The sequence below is a fragment of the Crocuta crocuta genome, unplaced genomic scaffold, assembly GCF_008692635.1.
Source record: "Crocuta crocuta isolate KB4526 unplaced genomic scaffold, BGI_CrCroc_1.0 scaffold130, whole genome shotgun sequence".
Lineage (NCBI taxonomy): Eukaryota > Metazoa > Chordata > Mammalia > Carnivora > Hyaenidae > Crocuta > Crocuta crocuta.
The window spans coordinates 14,689,117-14,714,098 of NW_027527920.1; the positions used below are offsets into that span (position 1 = coordinate 14,689,117).

Genomic DNA, 24,982 nt, shown 5'->3' on the forward strand with positions numbered 1-24,982 from the left:
AGTATCTGAGTTTGACCCCACACTGAGTTTGACAGAACAGAACCAGTTTGCAATCCTCTGTCCCTCTCTATCTCTGGCCCTCCCCTGCTCATCCTCTCTAAATAAATAAACTTAAAAAAAAAATCATAAATAGTAAGTTTGGCTGCTTGTGAAAGATTGTAAGGGATCTTTCTTTACATTTTAAGTAAAGAAGTGAAATATGAAATTGATGCTTTAGGAAGATAACGATGGTATGTAGGCTAATTTAGAGGGGAGAGGAAAACAATAGAGTTTGCAATAAATCACACCATGAAGTATCAGTACACAGAGAGAGGAAAAAATTTCAAAAAACAAAACCCCCAAGACTTTGGGTCTGGTTTTGTTGTTATTGTTGTTGTTGTCTCCTAAAAAAAGAACTTTAAGACTCTGTTACTAATGGGACATGCCAGACAAAAAGAAATCAAGTAATAAAAACCTGACAGCTACATTAGGCCAAAAACTGAAAGAGAGGTTTTGGCAGTAGTTAGCTTATCCCAAGTGAGCACTGGGAAAAGAGAAGACAGGTTAACTCTGGGCAAAATTAAAATGCTTCAACAATGACCTCCCTATATAGTATTTATGTGTAAAGATAAAATAAATTATCTTTTTTCTAAATGTTTATTTATTTTTGAGAGAGAGAGAGCACACACAAACCCGAGTCACCAGGGGAGGAGCAGAGGGGAAGAAGACAGAGGAGCCGAAGTAGGCTCTATGCTGCCAGCAGTGAGTCTGATGCCAGGCTCAAACTCACAAACCATGAGATCATGACCTGAGCTGAAGTCAGATGCTTAACCAACTGAGCCACCCAGGCACCCAATAAATTATCTTTTAAAAAGTCAGATAACACCACCATGCCAACAACTATTTTCCTTACTCACTAACCATCATAGTCTCATCATCATGTGAGCTATTCTGGATAAAGCCATAGTATATATTCCTGCTTGTCTTGTGCTTCTTTCATTATCTTTCTATCTATGTTCTACCTTCCACCTACACTTCTTTCCAACCTTATTTTATTAAACTTCCTAGCACTTCCTAGGTATCCCGGCTTATCATGTTCCTTTCTCAGTGTCGAAGCCCTCCAACAGGCTGTGTCCATGTGTGGCCCTGCTCTAATACTCAGGTAACAGAAATTTTCAAATTAAAATGTACTCTTCTTCTAATCTTTGCCAATCAAAATTCCCATTCTCTTGTGGTCTCTAAACTAGGTGCTATGAAAACAATTGATGGTTTGTCTTATAATTTTTCTACTAGTGTTTGCTTATTAACTCAAAAGCATCTCCGGTTCCTCCAGAGAACTGAAGTAATCTCTAGAGGAGAAAATCTAAATAGCTTAGAAAATTAAACAATTTGTTCTGGCAGGGTTGGCCCTGAATAAAGTTTACTTTTGGCAAGCCAGAGTCTTCAGTATCTCTTTTCTCACGTCACTCTTGCTTACTTCTCCCCCACCTCTCATTATGATCATATTACTTTCATGCTGCCCCTAGGACTCCAAACCACTTTAGCTACCCCAGATGTATATATTTCTTCCCTTTCCCTTTTTCCCTATTAAAATTCTCTACCCTACCTCCTGCTTCTTCATGGCTATGCTAGCTAACAAATAAAGTTAATATACAAAGACATGCTAATTATTTTCTAAGAAAAATACCATGTTAACATTTTCATAGTAGAATAATACATTTATGCAGCTACATTCACTGCATTGTTGACACCTCCAAATAACTTGCCCACAGTATGTGCTCAGTCAGTATTTGCTGGATAAGAAAAAATAAAAGAAGGAAAAAGACAAGTCGTGGGAATATCAAATACTGTATCAAAAACACTTGTGAGTGGTGAAGAGGCAGGAGGGACATACTTTTGAGTATATGAGCATTTCAGAGTTCGTTAAGTCACATATGGGGGTGCGTAGATGGAAACAGCACATCATTTAACCTCTCTGATCTTTGGTTTCTTCATCTGTAAAATGAAAAGGCGCTACAATTTCTGATGCTTTTATTTCCATTCCAATCTTACCCTTTTGTACTATTAGTACCTCCACACTTAATACCTTTTGGCTCTGCTCATGGGTCTCTGCACTACTACTTCTTTAATTATGGGAACTAACAGCAAAAGAGCTCATTTGATGTCAGAAGGTATGCAGACAAAGGCAAGTGGAGTCGTGGTAATAACCAGCAGGGAAGAGGTTAGGTAAATGGCATCACCTGTGACAGAACAGAAAGCAGAGCCAGAATGAAGCTAGAAGCTATGGAGTAGCAGTATTGTAAGCCCATATGTAACTTTAAATTTTCTAGTAACTACATTTAAAAAAATGAAAAAATAGATGAAATTTATCATTTCAAGAGTATAAAAATTAATGATACTTTATATTCTTTTTTTTCATTAAGTCTTTGAAATCCAATGTATATTTTACATTTATAGAACATTTCAATTCGCATTGGCAAAATTTTAGTATTTCTTCCAACAGCAACATGTGGCTAATGGTTACTATACCAGACAGTGCAGGTTTAGGTGATTCTGATCCCCTAACTCCGCTACCTACCTCCCAAACTCTTCAGCTTAGCTATAACCCACCTAATCCAATCTCCATTCCTAAAACTATACAAAATGCACACTTACCAACTACCGTCAAATTGTGCTCATTCATCATTCCTCCAAATGTGTCTTATATATTTTCACATCTAGCTTGAACTCTAAATATTTCCACCTAACCCTGTAATATTCTTTTTACTTCTTTACAAGAGTTTAGAGTCTAAGTATACTTAAAACCTAGTATTCTGTACCCTCCTTCCTTCTAATACTCCTCTTGGCTTCTCGCTCCTGGCTCTCCTGGTTCTTGTCCTACCTTACTGGCTACTTCTTCCTTTACTTCTCTATCCTCTACCCCATGCATTTCAGCAGGGCGATGTTGCCCCAGAGGTGGCTAGCGGGAGGGGGACAAAAACTGATTCCCTGGGGGAAAGGCCAAAAATAACTATTATAATGGTTTGTGGCCTTCAAAGGGCACAAAGAATATGAAGAAATACACAGTATGTCTGTGCATTAAAATATCCTGGAGGGGCACCTGGATGGCTCAGTCAATTAAGCATCAGACTCTTGATTTTTGGCTCAGATCATGATCTCACGGTTCATGAGAATGAGTTCTGCACCAGGCTCTGTGCTGGGCATGGAACTTAAGAGTCTTTCTCTCCTATTCCCTTTGTCCCTCCCTTGCTCATGAGTGCATGTGCTCTTTTTGTCTCTCTCAAAAAATAAATAAATAAATAAAATTTCCTAGAGTAGATTAGGGCAAAATTGTCTACAAAGCTCCTTAGGGGGCAATAATTTAAAAAAGATTAAGAACCACTGCTCTACCTCATCTCTGTGTGCTAGGAAATTTTAGGAGACAATCCTGACCCTCTTCTCTCTTTATGCTATCTCTAGTAATGATCTCATCAATTTGCACAGATTTTAAATACCATTTTTATACTGATGATTCCTAAATTCCTATCTTGAATTTCAATGTCCTCTGGAACTCATGGACTCTCCTCAGCAAAATCTCCTAGGTATTTTCTTCTCTTGATGTTCCTTTCACCTTCTTGCCTAAATGAAATCTGGCTCTGCCTACATGACACTGCAGCCTTCTCAAGTGATAGTTCTTCTCAGGGCATCTGGATGGCTCAGCTGGTTAAGTGTCCGACTCTTGATTTTGGCTCAGTCATGATCTCACAGTTTGTGGGATCAAGCCCCTGCATCAGTCTCTGCACTGACAGCACCGAAGCTTGCCTGGGATTCTTTCTCCCTCTTTCTCTGCCTCTCCCCCATTGGCCTGCATTTTCTCTCTCTTTCTCTCAAATAAATTAACTTAAAATAAGTGACAATTCTTTTCTCTCATACTTCTTTACCAGTGAGCCTGAAGGTGGAGCAAATATCTGTTAGCTCTTGTCATTCTCTCTCCCACTGTTCCCTAAAACTCCTCAATTTTAAAACTCATGTCATCAAATACTACCCATCATCCATTTGGTTGCAGTTCTCTACCAACTTCCAGATTAAGTCCTCTCATTCCTAGCTCACTCTCTCTCTCCAACCACAAATCCTGTGATAATTTTTGGTAATTTCAATATTCATAGAGCTGATCCATCCAAAAACCTAGCCTGTTCCTTGACCTCTTCTTCAACAAAAATCTCATAATCTATCTTACCTCAGAGACTCATTCCCTATGGTCATACAGTTTTGTCATTACCAGGTTCCAAAATTCTTAAGCTCCATCGGACATAGAATCCATTAATTCTATAATATTTTCCATTAACATATTTATATCTTCGTTTCCTCTTTATGCAACTTAAATTCCATGGCCTATCATTATAATCTCTCTCTACATACACCTTCAATTCCCTAGACTCTTTCTTCAATATACTCACTTGGCAAAACTCCATCTCTGGTGAAATCCTGCTCCACACTATGTAAGCCTATAGTCACGCAGTTAAATGTGACTAGAGAAATCATACCACCATGCTGTCTGGTTTCACTAACTTCAGAGGTAATGCACAGGAATCATACCACACCTCCCATTCACTCTGCTACTCTTCTACAGACAACTATTTTATACCTTCCCTCTCATGGTCAACACTCCTTATTCATCCTCACTCACACCTCATGACCTAGTTCACCTGTTCAGCACTCAAGAGACCTGCTACAAGCTACCACAACCACATCTACCGACCTACCTGCATCTATTTTTAATACATTCTGTCTCACCTCTTACTGCTACAGATGAACTATCTGTTCTGAGTCTAATTCTTCTATTTGTCAAAAGATAGTAAAAAAGATATCTATTTGTCAAAAGATAATTTTGGGGCATCTGAGTGGCTCAGTCAGTTAAGCATCTGACTTCAGTTTGAGTCATCATCTCACAGTTCGTGGGTTCAAGCCCCGCATTGGGCTTTGTGCTGACAGCTCAGAGCTTGGAGCTCACTTCAGATTCTGTGTCTTCCTCTACTGTGTGTCCCTCCTCCACTAGCAATCTGTATCTCTCTGTCTCTCAAAAATGAATACAAACATTAAAAAAAATTTTAAGTACTCTTTTCAATTTCTTTTCTCCAGTTTTTTTAAACAGCTCTGAGATATAATGTACAGACCATACAATAAACACATTTAAAGTATGCAATAGGATGCAAGTATGCTGGGGCGCCTGGGTGGCTTAGTCGGTTGAGCGTCCGACTTTCGCTTAGGTCATGATCTCGCGGTTCGTGGGTTCGAGCCCCGCGTCGGGCTCTGTGCTGACTGCCAGCTCAGAGCCTGGAGCCTGTTTCAGTCTGTGACTCCCTCTCTCTCTGACCCTCCCCTGCTCACACTGTCTCTCTCTCTCTCCTAGAAATAAATAAAACATAAAAAAAAAGAAAAAAAGAAAAAAAAAGGATGCAAGTATGTTAAAGGAAATCATCATGATCTAATTTTAAAACATGTTTGCTCTCCCCTCAAAGAAATTCTGTACCCATTGACAGTCAAATCCTATATGCCCTTTTACTTCTCCACCAATCCCAAGCAACCACTAATCTACTATCTCTAAATTTGTTTATTCTGGACATTTCATATAAATAGAATCATATGATATATGATCTTTTCATGAGTCGGCTTTTTTGACTTTAGCATTATGTCTTTAAGTTTTATGTTCTATTTTTTCTTTTTTTTTTCTTTTTTTACAAGAGAGAGAGAGAACATGAACAGGGCAGAGGGAGAGAGATTTCTTCTTTTAATGTTTATTTCTGAGAAAGAGAGGGAGAGTGCATGCACATGCAGGAGAGAGCCAGAGAAAGAGGGAGAACACCAAGCAGGGGTGGAATGCGACACAGGGCTCGATCTCACCATGCTGGGATCATGACCTCAGTGGAACTCTAAAGTCAGATGTTCAACCAAATGAGCCACTCAAGCGCCCCCTATATTTTGTTTATCCACTCATCAGCTAATGGACATTTGAGGCATTTCTTTTTGTTGTTGTTGTTATTTGAATAATGCTGTTATTAACATTTCTGTACAGGCTTTCATATGGACATGTTTTTACTTCTTTTGGGTGAAATAATAGGGTAATATGGTAATTCTATGTTTAACTTTTTAAGGAACTGACAAACATATTTATACCTTCATTTTTCTCTTTATGCAACTTAAATTCTATGACCTATCATCATAATCTCTCTCTACACACACCTGACAAACTGTTTTCCAAAGTAGCTATATTATGTTACATTGCTATTGGCTATGTATAAAGGTTTCCAATTTTTTCTTATAATGACTCTGTCTGGCTTCCTTCCATGCACTTGTCAAGGTTACCAATGACCTCTTTATGGCTCAATCAATAGTCAAATCTCAGTCTTCATCCAGCTTGACCTATTAGCAGCATTTGGTTCAGCTAATCTTACTCTTCACTGAAACTTCATTTGGATTCTAGGAAATCAGTCTCCTGTTTTTCTTCTACCTGGCTTGAACGCACCTGTTATTCCTTCTTCCACAATCTCTAATCATTGGCATGTTCCACACTCAGTCCATTAATCTTTCCCTTTCTCTATCTACATTTATTTTCGCTGTGATTTCATGCAGTCTACCATTTATATATGTTTCTGTTCCCAAAGGTATATTTACAGGCTAGATCTGTACTGCTCAATACACTAGCCAGTAGCAACATACGGCTATATAATTTTAATTAAAATTAGTATTCAGGTCCTCAGGCACATATGCTGCATATTAAGAGCTCAAGAGCCACATGTGGCTAGTAGCTACCAAACTAGACAGCAGACATATTGAACATTTCTATCATCACAGAAATTTCTATTGTAAAGCACTGACTGATCTAGACCTTTCCTCTGAACTCTAGATTTATGTACTGCCTTCTTGAAATCTCCACTTGGATGTCAATAAACATCCTAAAACCAAAATCCTATTATTCTGCCCTAAATATGTTCCTTTTATATTTTTCCTGTTTCAGCTGATGTTAACTCAATCCTTCCAGTTTTTCAAGCCAAAAACCATGGGGTGAACCGCTCTCATTATACATTCAACTGACCACAGAATCCAACCACATTTTACGAATCTCCACTTCTACTTTGTTTGAAGCTACCACCATCTTTTGCCTGTTGTAACAGCATCTTTTGTTGTAATAGCTTCCTGATATCCCTCCTTCTGTCCTTTCTATCGTAAGTTCTATTTTCAACCTAACAACCAGAGAATTCTTGTTGAAGTCAAAGTCAGATCACATCAGTCCTCTAATCAAAATCCTCTAATGGTTTCCAATGTCATTCACAGCAAACATCAAAAGTTGCTGTATTAGCCTACAGGGCCTTACATGACCTGATCCCATTACTTTTCGAATGTCATCCCCTTTGCATACTCCTTGGAAGTCAAACTGGCTATTCATCAAGGCACCAAGCACATTTCACCCTTCCCCATGAAATATAATTTAGAAGTCACAAAGTTTAGGGATGCCTGGGTGACTCAGTAAGTTCAGCTTCCAACTGATGAGTCATGATCTCATGGTTTGTGAGTTAGAGCCTCACACCAGGCTTTGCACGGACAGTGCAGAACCTGCTTGGGATTCTCTCTCTCTCTCTCTCTTTCTCAAAATAAATAAACAATTAAAAAAAAGAAATCACAAAGTTTAAGAATCATTAAGCTAGACTAAAAGAGGTATAAATAGAAATTCTATTTCCAGTTATCTGAGTATTCAAAAGTAATCTGCCCTTAACTATAACGTTTCCGTAACCAGTGAATAGAATTAAATTATATTAATTACATAAAGAAAAGCACCTTCCAAAAGCTGGAATCTCTATTACTTTCCTAAGCCTATATTTCACCCAAAAACACTTAGCTAGTTGTCAAACTAATCAGCTGACAAATTTTTTTTACAGAATTTTTCTTAAACACTTAATTACTAAAATAACTAAGAATACAGATTAAGATTTTGTATTTGGTAACAGTATAAATATATAAATTCTTATCCATTAAATTGTAAAAGACTTCAGTGTGATATACAGCTACCTGCTCTGTAAACAAGTTCTACTGAAAGCAGCTGGTCTGCAAACTATGTATTAGTCTGTTTTGAAATAAGAAACTTGCCTAAGAATGCAACTTAATACACTGCTTCCTTCATCAAGAAAATGTACTCTAGAACATTTCAGATGAACTAAACAGTGTATTTATGTAAATGTTTTATATTTTGGTACAAGCTCCTATCTCACTGCGGATTGGTAACTAATATTTCATAGACTGGCATAGGTCCATGAATCCACTTTGGATAGCACTGTTCTAAATCATCTCCTGAGTCTTTAAATTAAGTCTATGCAATATATACGCACAGACATATATATGTATGTGTATATACATTAATATACATATATATATCTTTCTACATGCAATGTCAGAATTTCTGTACCATTTCCCATTCTAAAATTTATTAGGAATTAATATGTATCTTGTTCTTTTCTAGAAGTTACTCAGTGTCATTTATATTACAGAATTTTAATGCTGCATAGAAAAAGCCTGCAGAAAGGTGTAACATCCAAAACAGTAATATACTGATAGAAATTTTTAATTAAGAGCTTCAAAATTATAATTTTAAAGTAGATTATATAACATCACTTCAGAAAGATGTGATTTGGTAATATATTAGTTTTTAGAAACTTTTATTTTATTTTGAAAGAGATATAAAATCATTCACTTTTCAACACTAACCTAAATATTCCATCAGCTGTTCAGCAGTTATGATTTCCATCATCGGTGGAAGTTTCACCTGAAAAACAAAGTATTTTTTCTATAAAATCAAATGTTTTAGGTGATTAAAGTGCTTCTTAAGTAAGAAAAATAAGTTGTATGTGTACATATGTTTCTACTGTATGTATACATTGATAGTCATGTTATTAAAATCTTTGTAACTAATCTTTATAAAATATAACACAGTTAATCCTATCACCATAAAATTTCCAGGGTGATAAAAGATCTCATAGATAAACTGAGAAATCTATTTTCAAAGCCAAGTGCTATGCCTTTTGCCACCCACTATGATTGTCTCTAGGTTCCTACAACAGTGCCCTACATGATAGAAAACGCAGTTAAAGGGCAGGAAAAGGCACCAAACATGGGATAGGTCACCCATAGAGCAGTTTTACTAAAGACAGGCTTGAACACAGCTCAATATGCCTTTACTTCAGTTTACTTTGGCCATTTTTATTGCTGAATGATTATAATAAATACAGTATGAAGATATGAGTCATATACTGAAAAATTTGTACTGTATGATTCCACTTGCAAAGTTTAAAAGCAGGCAAAATTAAACTATATTGTTTACAACTGCACACTTGGTGATAAAATTATTTTAAAAAGTAATTAAGTGACAAAAACAGACACTCATATCAACGGAACAATAGAGAACCCAAAAATGGACCCACAAATGTATGGCCAACTCATCTTTGACAAAGCAGGTAAGAGTATCCAATGGAATAAAGACAGTCTCTTCAGCAACTGGTGCTGGGAAAACTGGACAGTGACATGCAGAAAAATGAACCTGGACCACCTCTTACACCATACACAAAAATGAACTCAACATGGATGAAAGACCTAAATGTAAGACAGGAAGCTATCAAAATCCTTGAGGAGAATGCAGGCAAAAACATCTTTGATGTTGGCTGCAGCAACTTCTTACTCAACATATCTCTGGAGGCAAGGGAAACAAAATCAAAGATGAACTATTGGGACCTCATCAAAATAAAAAGCTCTGCACAGCAAAGGAAACAATCCCAAAACTAAAAGGAAACCAATGGAATGAGAGAAGATATTTGCAAATGACATATCAGATAAAGGGTTAGTATCCAAAACCAATAAAGAACTCAACACCCAAAAACAAATAATCCGATGAAGAAATGGACAAAAGATATGAATAGACATTTCTCCAAAGAAGACATCCAGATGGCCAAACGCCACACGAAAAAATGCTCAACATCACTCATCATCAGGGAAATAACAAATCAAAACCACAATGAGATACTACCTCACACCTGTCAGAATGGCTAGTGTTAACAACTCAGGCAACAACAGATGTTGGCGAGGATGTGGAGAAAGAGGCTCTCTTTTGCACTGCTGGGGATAATGCAAACTGGTGCAACCACTCTTGAAAACAGTATGGAGGTTCTTAAAAAAGTTAAAAATAGAACTACTGTACGACCCAACAATTACACTACTAGGTATTTATCCAAGGGATATCGGTGTGCTGTTTCGAAGGGGCACATGCACCTCAATGTTTATAGCTTCACTATCAACAATAACCAAAGTATGGAAAGAGCCCAAATGTCCATTGATGGATGAATGGATAAAGAAGATGTGGTATATATATACAATAGAGTATTATTCAGCAATCAAAAAGAATGAAATCTTGCCATTTGCAACTACATAGATCAAACTAGAGGTTACCATGCGAAGTACAATTAGTCAGAGAAAGACAAATATTGTATGACTTCACTCATATGAGGACTTCAAGATACAAAACAGATAAACATAAGGGAAGCGAAGCAAAAAATAATATAAAAACAGGGAGGGGGACAAATATCATAAGAGACTCTTAAATATGGGAACAAACAGAGGGTTGCTGCAAGGGTTATGGGAGTGGGGATGGGCTAAGTGGGTAAGCAGCACTAAGGAATCTACTCTTTAAGCCATTGTTGTACTATATGCTAAGTAACTTGGATGTAAATTTAAAAAATAAAGAAAAAAAGAAAAGGAAATGGATACTATAAAAATCAGAATTATGGTTACACCTAGGGGTAAGGGAAGGAGTTATAGTTGGAGAGGACACATAAGAGCCTTCTGGGATGCTGGCAATGCTGTTCTTGACTTGCATGGTAGTTTCAGTGTCCTTTGCTTTATAATAACTTATTAAACTGTACATCTCTGTTTTATGTATTCTACATGTGTTATAGTTCATAACAAAAAAGCTAAAAGTAGATATATACATTACAATCATATTTAAGTTACTAAAGTTATTTCAGCTGTAACACATTAGTCTAAATGTTTAACTGAATTGTCAGATCAGTTACACAGATACTACAACCAATGGTTATAAATATTTTAACTTATTCAAAAGCATACTCCTGTGGTGAGAAAAAGAAATACTATAAGATGGAAACTCAAAGTAAATATCAATGACAGGAGAACAATAATGTAATTAAACATTCTTTAGGAATTACTTTTTGGGAATTATTTTCTGTTCAACCAACAAAATCACTTATTTCATCAATTTCTCCAACAATTCCCCCAAGTATGAAGAAGGTGCTCTTGGCACTTATGTTAGCAAATGTGGGGAAAAGCATGTCACAATTTTTGGTTTGTTTTAATCAATGAATAAATACTAAAACAGATCCCTGTAAAACAGTTTGATGACCTGAGAGCATACATGGAAACCGATGCTTACATTTTTTTTCATCCAGTGGATTTATCAGACATTAAAAACCAAGAGATACCATGGAAGTTTTAATCATTACTTGATTCTAAATCATTTTTAGTTTCTGTGACGTGTCTTTTAAAACCGTCATAGATTTTATATAGCAGCAATATTAGGCTTACCAAATATTGAGCAGAAAGTGCAGAGTTCCCAAATATGGTATATTTTTAGACTGAAATTCATTGGCAAATTAAGGTCCCCTGACTGTTTTTCTAAATAAAGTTTTATTGGAACAGTCACTCTCATTGTTTATCGATAGTCTTTGACTTTTTCTGCACAACAATAGATGAGCTGAATCTTTACAAGAGATATCAGAGCCCACAAAGCCTAAAATATTTACTTATTATCTAGTCCTTTATAGGAAAAGTTTGCCGATCTTTGCTTTAGATGATTTTAACTGTTACTAGAATATTTTATCAAGCTATTTTAGTACCACTATTGAAGGCCTGATATTTAAACCAGTAGTTTACATTCACTGTGAATGCTTACATTCTGAATAATTGTCAGAACAACCTGAAAGTCTCATTTACACCTAACAATGTTTCTTAAATAAAGTAAGACCTATATATTCTTTTACTCCAGACAGATTCAGTCAGAATATATTCACCTGAAAATTCCAGAGAGATAACTTATTCTCTGCTTTGGTGAATGTAGTAATTCTACTATAAAATTGTCAAAATAAGAATTAACAGAAGTGTTAATGTGGCATTTCTGTCAAAATATGAAATCAAGGCACTAACAAGTACATGTATTTGGGAAACATATATATAATCCTAGATTTCTACAAATATGATTTCAGGGTTTAGCCTTGAAAATTCCAAATAACAACTGCCTACCATGTCTTTGCAGGAAACATTTTGGAAAAGAAAATGACAACCTCTATACTGTTTTTAGAAGTGGGACAACAAATATGCAACTATTTTAACTGACTTATTCACAAACATATTAAATGAAATACTCATTTCCTGAATCTTAGCCAATAAAATATTCTGGATATTAATTAAAACTAAGGACATATAAACAATTGTAAAGGAATGCCTGCCTCTCAGTAATACTGCTGAGCCATCGACAGATTTTTTTTTTAAACCGCAAAATTACCTTCCTGAACACTTGCTTCTCTTTTTGCTTTTCTCTACCACCATCACGTCAAAAACAAGTGACAGGAAAGTACTTTGCTGGGGTTCAAGTCGGTTAAGCATTTGATTCTTAATTTCGGATCAGGTCATAATCTCACAGATTGTGGGATCAGGCCCAGCTTTGGGATCTGTGCTGATGGTGCAAAGCCTGTTTGAGATTCTCTTTAAAAATGAAAAAATACTTAAGGGGTGTCTGGGTGGCTCAGTCAAAGTGTCCACTTCGGTTCAGGTCATGATCTCCTGGTTCTTGAGTTCAAGCCCCATACTGGGCTCTGTGAGGGCAGCATGGAGCCTGGTGCCTTCTTAGGATTCTGAGTCTCCCTGTCTCTCTGCTCCTCCTCCTTAGCGCACGCGCTCTCTCTCTCTCTCTCTCTCCCCCAAAAATAAAATAAAAAACACTTTAAAATGGCTAATGGTTTTGTTAATGATTCTAAGACTCTCAATCCTTTGTCTCCTTAGATTTTTTTCTATTTTTTTAATGTTTATTTATTTTTGAGAGAAAGACAGACAAGAGTCTGAACAGGGAAGGGGAAGAAAGAAAGACACAGAATCCAAAGCAGACTCCAAGCTCTAAGCTGTCAGCACAGAACCCAATGTGGGGCTTGACCCCATGAAATGTGAGATCATGACCTGAGCTGAAGTTGGATGCTTAACCAACTGAGCCACCCAGGCACCTCTAGATTTTATTGAAGAAGAAACAGGTTAAGGAACAGCTAGCTAAGAATACAGAAAATAACAACTGTGGTATTTATCTCTGAATTTCTAAATTTTACAGTGAAAAAACAAACTCAAATGAAGTATAACCTAGATTCTCTGGTGGCCTTTTAGTAACAATCTGTAACATATTTTTTTTTTNTTTTTTTTTTAAGATTTTATTTTAAAGTAATCTCTACACCAAACATGGGGCTCAAATTCAAAACTCTGAGATCAAGGGTCACTCACTCTACTCACTGAGCCAGCCAGGCACCCCAGAACATACTGTTTTTAAATAAATGAATACTTAAATGTGTATAAGGGTAGTTGGAAGGTACTCTCAAATAGTGTAAATATTCTTCCTAAAATATGAGCAAAGCCTCTCAGTATATAGTAACACATAGCTCCATATTAAGAGTCCAAATAGAGTCTGGGAAAATAAACTATCCTATAAGATTATCCTAACCTGTAAGATTTTATTGGATTAAATGGATTTCCTGAGCAAATTAATAACATAAGCAGAGCAAGAATACTTAACAAAAGGAAATAGCTACTCCAACTCCAAATATTCAACTATACAGTAAAGCCTCATTAATTCAGCCCAATTATTCCAAGTGGCTTAGTCAGTTAGGTGTCCGACTTTGGCTCAGGTCATGATGTGGTGGTGCTGGAGTTCAAGCCCCACATCAGGCTCTGTACTGACAGCTCAGAACCTGGAGCCTGCTTCCGATTTTGTGTCTCTCCCTCTTTTTGCCCCTCCCCTTCTCGTGCTCTGTGTCTCTGTCTCTCAAAAGTAAATAAACATTTAAAAAATTAAAAAATAAACATTAAAAAATTTTAATAAACATTAAAAATCAATTCAGCCCAACTGTTCTGTAATTCTTAGTCATTTAAAGAGTGAAGTATATTTGAGAACAGTTTCAAGCAAGATCAAAAAAACTTTAAAAAAATTTTTTTAAGTAATCTCTAACACCCAACATAGGGGTCTTGAACTCACAACCCCAAGACAAGATTCATATGTATGCTCTATGGTTTTGAGTCAGCAAGGTGTCCCTACTAATTTTGAACATACAGTAAATCATATAGCACTCATGATTTTTTAGTTAAAATTGTAAAGAAATTATTTTTTTAAATATTAGGAGTATTAATGGGAATCAAGGGGAATAAATGTAGCTTCTTTCAAAATAAAAACCAAAAACGTTTAGGAGCCTTTCAATATGCCTTTAATTCTAGCTCTGGCAAATAAACATACATATTATAAACTATTATACATCATCTTCCTATTCTAATTTCTTATATGTATCATTCATTTATTTGCTAATCATTTATTATTAATTAAGAATGATTGTTTATTATTAAGAATAATTATTATTCTGAAAAATACTAAAATTCAGGCTTTTTAGTAAATCTATTTCTCATCAGTATTTCAAGTCAGGAAAATTTTATATAAGAGACCACCTTCAACTTAGAAAAGCCAATTTGAGGGGTACCTGGGTGGCTCAGTCAGTTAAGTGTCCAACTCTTGGTTTTGGCTCAGTTGTCAAGATCTCATGGTTTGTGGATTCAAGCCCTGCATCAGACTCTGTGCTGACCGCATGGAGCCTGCTTAGGATATTCTCTCTCCTTCTCTCTCTCTCTTACTCTCTCTCTCTGCCCCTCCCCTACTTGCTCTCTCTCTCTGAAAAATAAACTTCAGTAAAAAGCCCATCTGAAACACATTTGCCATCAATTTCTATCACAATAAGACCCCATCCTCAGAGTAATACCAAGACCTATTTAAAACCATCAGAAACTGCAGATACATTCATACATATTAAATTTTCAAGAATGTCCTATTTTATATGCAATCAAAGAGTTTCAGAGCAAAGAAGAATGGTACAGTGGATTTCTATTTAAGAAGCTCACAAAGCCTGGGGTGACTGGGTGGCTCAGGCAGTTAAGCATCCAATTTTGGTTCAGGTCATGAGCTCATGGTTCATGTGTCTGAGCTCCTCACCATTAGCTCAGCATTGACAGTGCAGAGCCTGCCTAGGATTCTCTGTCCCTCTCTCTGCCCCTCCCCCGCACATGCTGGCACTCTCCATCTCTCTCAAAATAAACTTTAAAAAAACTCAGTTGCTGAAAATCTACACAAAGAATAACTGACAGTGAAACTTCCGCATTAGTTGCTTGAAAAATAGAGGTGCCTGGCTGGCCCAGTCAGTTGAGTGTCTAACTGTTGATTCTGGCTCAGGTCACAATCTCACAGTGGTAAGACTGAGCTCCAGGTCTGGCTCCACACTGCCAGCATGGAGCCTCCTTGGGATCCTCTCTCTCCCTCTCTCTCTGTCCCTCCCCCTCTCTCATGTGCACACACGAGTGAGGGCAGGCATTCTCTCTCTAAACATTAAAGAAAAAAGTAACGGAGTACTACTATTTTTCAAAGCCATATGATTACTGGCACCATCTGTGCTCAAATGTTCTTCACCTGGGACTCAACATAGACAAGGCTGGATGGGGAAAGGGAAAGTTATCCACTGAAGGACCACGGGGAGCAAGAGGAGAGGAGAAAATGAACCCATCATTAATAAGGCAACCAGCCACTGGAGTATTCATATTAGCATCAACCCTCAACCATTTTATCTCACAAATGCAGAGATACAATACCAATCCTAATTCTTAAAAGAGAGTAGAAATGAAAGTCTCATTAAGTGTTACTTGCATCTAGTATGTTAACAAAACTCCACCATGTGAAGTTATTAATCTCTTCTTACAGGATCTTTATTAAAAAAAAAATGGGCAGAGTCTAAATTGGAATCTTTGGCTTGTCATTTGTTTTTCCACTTTTATAAGTAATAAACATACTTGGAAAGCCTCAAAAGAGATTTATGCCTACTTTGGGAAAAGGGAAATATGAGAAAATTTGCAATGTTCTTCTAAGTCAGGAAGTTTGGGGGAAGAAAAAGTAAAAACCAGTCAGAAGGAGAGGTGTATGAAAATGGTATAAGAGGGGCGCCTGGGTGGCTCAGTCAGTTGGGCAACTGACTTCAGCTCAGGTCATGATCTCACAGTTCGTGGGTTCAAACCCTGCATCGGGCTCTGTGTTGACAGCTATCTAAGAGCCTGGAGCCTGTTTATTCTGTGTCTCCCTCTCTCTCTGATCCTCCCCTGCTCATGCTGTCTCTCTCTCAGAAATAGATAAAACATTTTTTAAAAATTAAAAAAAAAAAGAAATGGTATGAGAAAAGTTGTGAAGGAAGGAAGGAAAAAAGTAGAGCAAAAACCCATTGCTGGCAAGAGGCTTACCCTCATAGTGCCTCACTCTGTGATAATAAGAGAGAGAACATCCATTTGAACATCTTTGAATTTTCTGGTAATGACCTTTTGCTCATTTTGCTACTGGGTTGCTCGTCTCTTCTAACTTACAAGGGGTCTTTGTAAATGAAGAAATTAACCATTAGGCACATAATCTGGCAAATTATTTCCTTAGTTTGTGGGGTGTATTTTGGTTTAATTTCAGGTAGGGGTTTTTTTTTTGGCGGAGGGGAGAAGGGGACTTTTTGTCTTTTTTTTTTCTAACCTTCAGCTTTTTCAGTTTTTTTAAATTTTTTTTTAGTGTTTTATTTATTTCTGAGAGAGAGAGAAAGAGACAGCGTGAGCAGGGGAGGGTCAGAGAGAGAGGGAGACACAGAATCCAAAACAGGCTCCAGGCTCTAAGCTAGCCATCAGCACAGAGCCCAACATGGGGCTCAAACCCATGAACTTTGAGATCATGACCTGAGCCGAAGTCAGACGCTTAACCGACTGAGAAACCCACGCGCCCCAGCTTTTTCAGTTTTTATAGAATCAAATGTATCAACCTTATTTTATAATTTCTATGTTTAATGTATGGAGAAACCAGCTTAATTTCATAACCCTGGCATTCCTCTCTTGACTTGGAGTAGGAGATGATCTCAGTTCCAACCAAGCAAAGAAAGAGAGGGGGAAAAAGAATATCCTACCTAAAAGGTCTAGGAAGGAAAGGAGATGTGCTTCCAGCATCTTAATTTAGAACAGTGTATTCATTCTTCTACTAAAATGCTACATAATCATTAGATATTACAAAACTGCCTTCTATCATAATGTACAGAATAAGTTTATGTAAGTTTTTTTTGAGTGCTTGAGCCTCAGAACATGTAACATTCTTTCTATAAGAAAACAAATGTATGACAAAGCAGGAACTCCCTCTATTATTAAAGTAATACTTTCATAAACATAATGATAAAAATGGAGAAACTTTAAAAAAATATTCATTGTATAAAATTTAAGTTACACAAAGTAGAAAAATAATAGCATAATGAATTCCCAAGTACCCATCTCTCAGCTTCAACACTTACAACATAAGATCAGTATCATTAGAAACTAAATTTTATATTTTATATATCTTTTGACTTGTTTTAATTTTTACAAACATATCCATTTTTTAAGATTTTAGTTTTAAGTAACTTCTATACCCTAAGTGGGGTTCAAACTCACAATCCTGAAATCAAGAGTCGCATTAACTACCAACCAAGCCAGGCAGGTATCCTGAAACCCATCTAAATAAGTGGGTCACAGCCTTCAAATATACCTATAAATAGCACAATGTTTATTTATTTATTTTGAGAGAGAGAGTGTGTGCGTGCACACACACACATGGGTGATGGGCAGAAAGAGGGTGGGCAAGAGAATCATAAGCAAGCTCCCTGCTGTCGGCACAAACCATGAGATCATGACCTGAGCTGATCAAGAGTCAGATGCTCAACCGCTTAACTGACTGAGACACCAAGGTGTCCCTAGCATTGTTTTTGATAAGATGAAAGATTAAAGAAAAACTATAAAAAACACTAAGTTTAGTCTCAACTAAAGAAGCAAAATGAGGGGCGCCTGGGTGGCTTAGTCAGTTAAGCGTCCGACTTTCGCTTAGGTCATGATCTCGCGGTTCATGGGTTCGAGCCCCGCGTCGGGCTCTGTGCTGACTGCCAGCTCAGAGCCTGGAGCCTGTTTCAGTCTGTGACTCCCTCTCTCTCTGACCCTCCCCTGCTCACGCTGTCTCTCTCTCTCTCTCTCTCCTAGAAATAAATAAAACATTAAAAAAAAATTTTAAAAAAGAAGCAAAATGAATATTTATTCCAAAGCATAAATTTGGGTAAATTTACCTGGTGTCAGTTAAAGAGAATTAGAAATTTGAGCCTGAATTAAATTTAATGAATAGGTTTCCTTCTTTCTTGATTTGTTAGATTATCACAGTATCACAATGCTTACTCTGATAATTTTAGCTGTCGTTTCTCATCCAGAACTATGGCACATACTTTCTTTGAATACTCAAATCCTTCCAACATGTTTAGTTTATTGACTTTTCTCTTTACTCCACCACCCTTCAAAGAGATAATCTACAGTTTCATTTTCAACTCTAATTCCATGGACTCTCCACAATTCAGCTCTTGAAAAGCTCAATCACTGATATAACCCTAACCAGCCATTCTTTCTGTTCCAATTTCTAGGTATTAGAGAACTACTGGGGGAAAAAACAAAACAAAACAAACTGGATATACTAAAAGTTTTTAAAGAGAACCCTAACTTGGGGCGCCTGGGTGGCTTAGTCGATTAAGCGTCCGACTTCGCTTAGGTCATGATCTCGCGGTTCCTGGGTTCGAGCCCCGTGTCGGGCTCTGTGCTGACTGCCAGCTCGGAGCCTGAAGCCTGTTTCAGTCTGTGACTCCCTCTCTCTCTGACCCTCCCCTGCTCATGCTGTCTCTCTCTCCTAGAAATAAATAAAACATTAAAAAAAAAAAAGAGAGAGTAACCCCAACTTATCCACTGCTACTTACTACTTTCCATTTATGCCTCAAATTCCAAGACATGATCTCCATGAGATTAGAATCTCTTTAAAATACAATGTGCCTTTCTCACAAAAATCCTCCCTTCCATACTTTAGAACCTCTCCTTGCTAATTACTGACAGGTTCAATACATATTATTGATAAGGTCAATCGTTATTGTGCCAAAATGGGAGAATAAGGCCTCAAATGCCATCTGCCCCTCTATTTTCACATGACCTTGTCTCTCTTCCTTGTCCCATTCCTTCCATTACTTCAGAAAATGAGATTTCCTTTCCACTGAAAAGAACTTCACCACCTATTCTGAGGAGTCCGTGTTATTCTGACTTTTCAGCACCTTTGTCCTCACACCCAATCCTTTTTTTGGTAACATCTTTCATACTCCAATAGCTCCTTGATGCTGTTGCACTTGACAATAACTGACTACTTTATTAGTTTTTCTCCAACACTATCATGGCATTGTACTATTTCCAGTTCTCAATCATATCTCACATTATGCCTATACTGGTTTCTTTTACACTCTCTCACTCTTAATGCTTATTGCCTTTCCCCCACCAAGTTTAATCTTTGTTCTCTGTTCTCTCTATGGTCTACTGGAGAATGGGGTGGAAGAGGGGGTGGAGAATTACAGGGAGGAATTAAGCTGGCAATCTGTAGTTCCCCACATATATTGAGATGGTAAAAAATTGAGAATTATGGCTCACCACTCTCAATGAAGTATTCATTTATTCTCATACTTACGGTAAGTAAACTACCATACTTAGGTCTATGCAGTAACTCCCTTATTCAATTTTCTCTATAATTTGACCTCTTCCCTAAGACCCACTCCACGCTTCTAGAAGCATGATGAATATTTATATTTTCGTGTCCCACTATCAGACATTTCCAACCTTACAAAACTAAACTCAGACATCTCCTAGGTAAAATACTTTATCTTTTGAATGACCCAATCGCTATTACCCAGAGTAGAAAAGGTAGGGTCATCTTCTTAATTTCCTATGTTCAGTTAGTGATCAGTTCATCATTTAGATTGCAACATTATCTTCACCAAAGAGAAGGGGCAGAGAATTCCCCATCCAAAAGGGACATACATCCTCATCAATTCTTTGTGTTACGCTACACTTGCCGCTACACTACAATCTTACCCCTAGTCTAATCTCAAACAAACAAGATCACTTTCATTATGTTATTCTGGCAAGTTCCCTATTATCAGCTAAATATAAAGTGTAAACACCACTAGTGTTTACACTGAAATCTGATAGCTACTTTCATACCCTCTTCAGTATTTTTCTCTACGTTAGCATTTCTCAAGCCTTTTGGTGTCAAGACCATTACAGTCCTAAAAACTACTGAGGACCCCAAAGAGTTTTGGTCTATATAGGTTATATGTAACTGTATGTACCATACTACAAACGAAAATTGAGAGAAATTTTAAAGGGAATACATATCCACACATTCCATTAACTCTCAGAGCAATGATATCATCACACATCATATAGAAAACTCCACTGACACTTGTCAGAGAATGAGAATGAAAAGGCAAATAACAGCTTAGTATTATTATGAAAAGAGTTCTGACCTCTAGCACCCATGGCTCTCTTTAAGAACACTGCTTTATCAGACCTTGCTTCTCTTAATCTGCCTATCTATCAATCACTGATTACTGATGAGTAACGGCTGTGTGTAGCCATAGCCTGGAGGCAGAAAGGCTAAAAACCACAGATTTATAAAACAACCTCCAAATTAATAAGCACATCTGCTCATTAACAGTCTAACCCAACCAATCAATTTTATTTCCTGCTATTGCCATTTCCTTCCCCTCTTGCTCTGCACTCCTAAACCAAGGTTGTAATCATGAAAAAGAACAAATCTTTCCCTGCTTCACTAGCATTGAATACACTAGTCCCTCTGGCTGGAAGGCCTTCTCACTCAACCTTCAGATTCAGTTCACAGGTTACTTCTTTCATAAAGCTTTCCCTTGATACATCCTATCCCCAATTACCCTTTTTTAATTCCAAAGCACATTTAGAACTTATCACATTGCACTGTAATTATTTATATGTCTGTCTCCCCACTAAATGGGAGCTACATGAGGACAAACTTTTACTTGTTTTTGTACTTCTAGTATGTCACACATAGTGGGAACTCAAATGTTAGATCATTTTGTTAAAGCCATGTCTTTGAAAGTCAATTCAATGCTCATTTAGCCCCAAATAATCCAGATCATAGCACCTGCTCCTTCCTCTGAACTTCAGAGTACTATTTGGGAACTAAGAGAAAACCCTAAAGGAAACTGTTATTCCTTCCTACAAAAAGGCTAGGGACTTTGGCCTGTATATCAAGTCTAACTCCTGACGTTGACATAAAAGGGCTTTCATCAAATGGCTCTCCACCTTTTCAATCTTATTTTTTATTATTCACGAGTATGAACTTACCCTTCTGTCAGCCAATAAACACACATACATATACATACACACACACAAACACACACACACACACTCCATTCTATTTTCATCCCTTTTGTTTATATCCTTCCCTTTCCCAGAATTCCATTTCCTTAGTATTTTAAATTCTACTTTTCCTTAAAAGCTGGGTTTAAGACCCACAAATTTCATGAAGCTCTCTGGGACTATGCCAGACCATAGATAAATTTCCCCTTTTGGAATATCTAATACATTTCCATCTGTTTTCTATAACTGAAAAATGTATATAAACAGATTTATAGGTATATAGATGTATTTACAGTGTATTGTCTTGCATCATTGTCCTTTAATAATTTCAAGTAAGTCAATGATGCAACCCCCAATAGCTCACAACAGCTAAAGCAGGCACAGTCCTCATCAAACATCTGAGTGACATTATGTACCAGATACTGCTAAGATTTCTAATCTTATTTCTTTTGCATCAGCCCTTGCTAGTAACAGGAAGATGAAGGCATGAAATACTATTCCTCTTACTTAATTTTCTTCCTAACTGGTCAGAATAATCCAGGTTATTTTTTTTCCAGGAAACACTTTATCAACGGACATAATTATCAACTTGAAAATGAGATGCGTGCTATAAGATCCTTCGTCTCAGCACTCTTAAACTGCAAACTTGAGTAAGGTACTTCAATTATAACTGAGTCCCCTCGATATACTTAACTTGAAGTGCCCTTACCTTTTGTGTTCCTTTACCTTGAATGTCCTTTATTTTAGTCATTACAATTTTAGTTCCCTTAATAACCTTAACAAGTTCTGATGCGAGTAATGTGTAATAAATAACAGTAATAATGCCAAAGAACCAAGAAAGTAAAAGAACCAAAAGTAAGTAGAACCAAAGAAACCAAGCAAGTAAAAACCATGCATAAAATGAAAACAATCTTTGGAAACCAAGAAATTATGGTAACTGGGCTCAGACCAATTCTTTCCCTTAAATGGAATTTGTTTAATGGGCCACATCTTCCCTATCACCATTTCCTTCAGTATCTACACCCACCCAAATGGAGCAAATATTCGTTGGAAAATCAGCTAAACATAACCATCAAAACTTGCTCCCTGATACCATGGATTCATGGTAACTTCTGAAGATCACTTCCCCCCAGTTCTTCACTCTTGCATATGTGACAAAGTCAGTAAGAAGGAAACATAGAAAAGTATAATTAAGGAAAATAATCCTAAGGTTAAGCGTGCTCTAAGTCCTAGTTGTTTTTAAGTGCATCAACTGAATGTTGAACTCGTATTTAAACACTAGAGAGACCTGAGGTTGCCGGCAATTCTTTACAAAATACATATAAGAATATTCTTTGGACAAAGGAGTTCCAGAATGAATTTCATGGGAGAAGAGGTCTGATGAATGAGGAAGCCGTCAGCTGACATGCAGCAGCTCCTTCACCCCGTTTCCCCCCGCCCCAAAAGCCGTAGGAAATAGCTGCAGAAATGTACCTTCCAGGCCAGAAGCAAAACATTGAGGATGGCCAGCAAAGGGCAGGGTCCATTCTCATTCTGAGTGATGATGGGTGTGTTCTCTTCCTTCCACTGGATCCACTTGATGTGATAGACAGATTGTCCCGGGAAGCGTTCCTTGGAGGCCGCCAGCACCTGAGCTTCCTCCCCCTCCTCCACCTCCTCCTCCTCTCGGCAAAGAGGCACAGCCCGGGGCAACACTGCCGCGCCCTCGCCCTCCTCCTCCTCCTCCTCCCCGGGGACCCTGTTCTCAGCTCCCTCCTCACTATTAAACTCCGAGCTACTGGGGAAAGAATGCAGGTTAGAGAACGACTCCAGGGAGTCCAGGCTCGGCGATTCCCCAGGAGGGCTTGGGTCGCTGCAACTGCTGCTGAGGCCGCCGGCGCTGCTAGGCTCCTCGGAGCCGGCGGCCGCCAACTCTGCCCGGCAGGTGCCGGCGTCTCCGGCCGGACCAGATCCATGGTCCGCTCCGGCCTCGGCTGTCTCCGGGGAGGCGGTCACCTTGTGTTGCCCTCTCAGCGGCGCCTTCTGGGCAGCAGTGTTCTCTAAATCGCTCTCCTTCAAGTCCAAGCCCGGGAAGGAGCTGCAGGGTCCGGAAACCTGAGGAGAGCCGGCGGGAGAACCCAAATCCAAGAGGCTCCTCCCAGCGGCCCCCGCCCCCTGCCCATTCCCGCCTCTGCTCTCCGCCGCCCATACTCCAGGACCATCCCCGGCAGCGAGCCTGGTCTCCGGTGGTCCTTCCTGCGGAGAACCGGTCCCTGGCGCTGGCCCGATGGCCACCCCGTGTTCTAGCGGCTGCAGGCTCTCAGGGCTGCTCTCCANCCAGCCTCTCGCTCTAAAGAGACCGCGGCGGGTTCTCTTCACCCAGCGCCTCCGACGCCATGACAGCGGCACTGGCAGCTACAGCGCCCTTGCGCGGCCTCGGCCAGGCACGTCACTGGTAGGGCACTGGGAGCGCGCGCGCGCGCCGCCGCGCTACCGCTTGCTTGGGGCGTGCCTGCGCGCCGCCGGGGGAGAGCGAACTGCGCGGCGACCCCTACTCGGACCCGCCCCTTCTGCGTGCTCGCCTGTCGGAGCTCGTGCTCCGAAGGCGTGGCGTGGTGGGCGTGGCTAGGAGGGTGTGGCCAGAAGGCAAACATCCTCTCTCTTTGTAGCCGGAAGTTGAACTCAAGGGCAGCCCAACCGCGCGCGGCTTCTTTAAAGGAAAGGCGGCGAAGAGTACTTCGGCTGTGACCTTTCAGAGCTGCGGTGTGTGTCGCCCGCCTAGGGCTCAAGGATGATGAGTTGCCTGTGATTGTGTTGTTTGGAAAAGAGCTCGTCCCCGAAGAACTGAGATTTGTTTCCTGGCTTGTAAAATGGAAAATTGAGGGAATTTGTTACGAGATGCGAATTTCTAAACGCTGTGAATCTACTAGAGGTGTTTGGATTACAACATCTCATAAATCCCAGTCTTCCTAGGTTTTGGCTGAGAAACAGGGGCCTCACCACCCGCTACTGGTGAAAACATTCGCCCTACTTAAGGCGTCAGTGCGGTTGTGGATATTGGCCTGCACAGAAAAAACAAAACAAAACAAAAATGTGGGTAATTTGGGGCCAATAATAACAAATTAGGTTCTTCCTGAATTAGCCAGGTCTTTGCGGTTTTGTTAATTTGGCCTCACTTTGGATGGAGTGAGAAGTGCCTATCCCTGAAGGAGTTTTCTAATGCAATTGATTCGTCTTAAGGCCGTGTGCAATTTTCAGAGAGAACAGAGTAGGCTGGAAATTTTGTTGGTGACAAAATTGAATTTGGGTCCTATTCTAACCTATTCCCCACAAGGCCTCCCTCTCGCCCCTCCCATTTTTTGTTTGTTTTGTCTTTCAACAGCTTTTAGGCTCCAAGGATACAAAAAGATGACAA

General features: G+C 38.7%; 1 protein-coding gene across 1 annotated transcript in view; it reads right to left on the reverse strand.

Moving 5' to 3' along the window:
- Window positions 1–24,589, reverse strand: part of MINDY2 (MINDY lysine 48 deubiquitinase 2) — an 83,984-nt gene extending 59,395 nt beyond the window's left edge. Inside the window, exons 1-4 of the mRNA XM_077745367.1 lie at window positions 24,513–24,589; window positions 23,977–24,429; window positions 23,062–23,917; window positions 8,716–8,773 (exon numbers count right to left, since the gene is read on the reverse strand). Coding sequence (XP_077601493.1) covers window positions 8,716–8,773; window positions 23,062–23,917; window positions 23,977–24,429; window positions 24,513–24,589 — 1,444 coding nt within the window. The remainder of the gene's footprint in view (window positions 1–8,715; window positions 8,774–23,061; window positions 23,918–23,976; window positions 24,430–24,512) is intronic.
- Window positions 24,590–24,982: the final 393 nt, after the last annotated feature.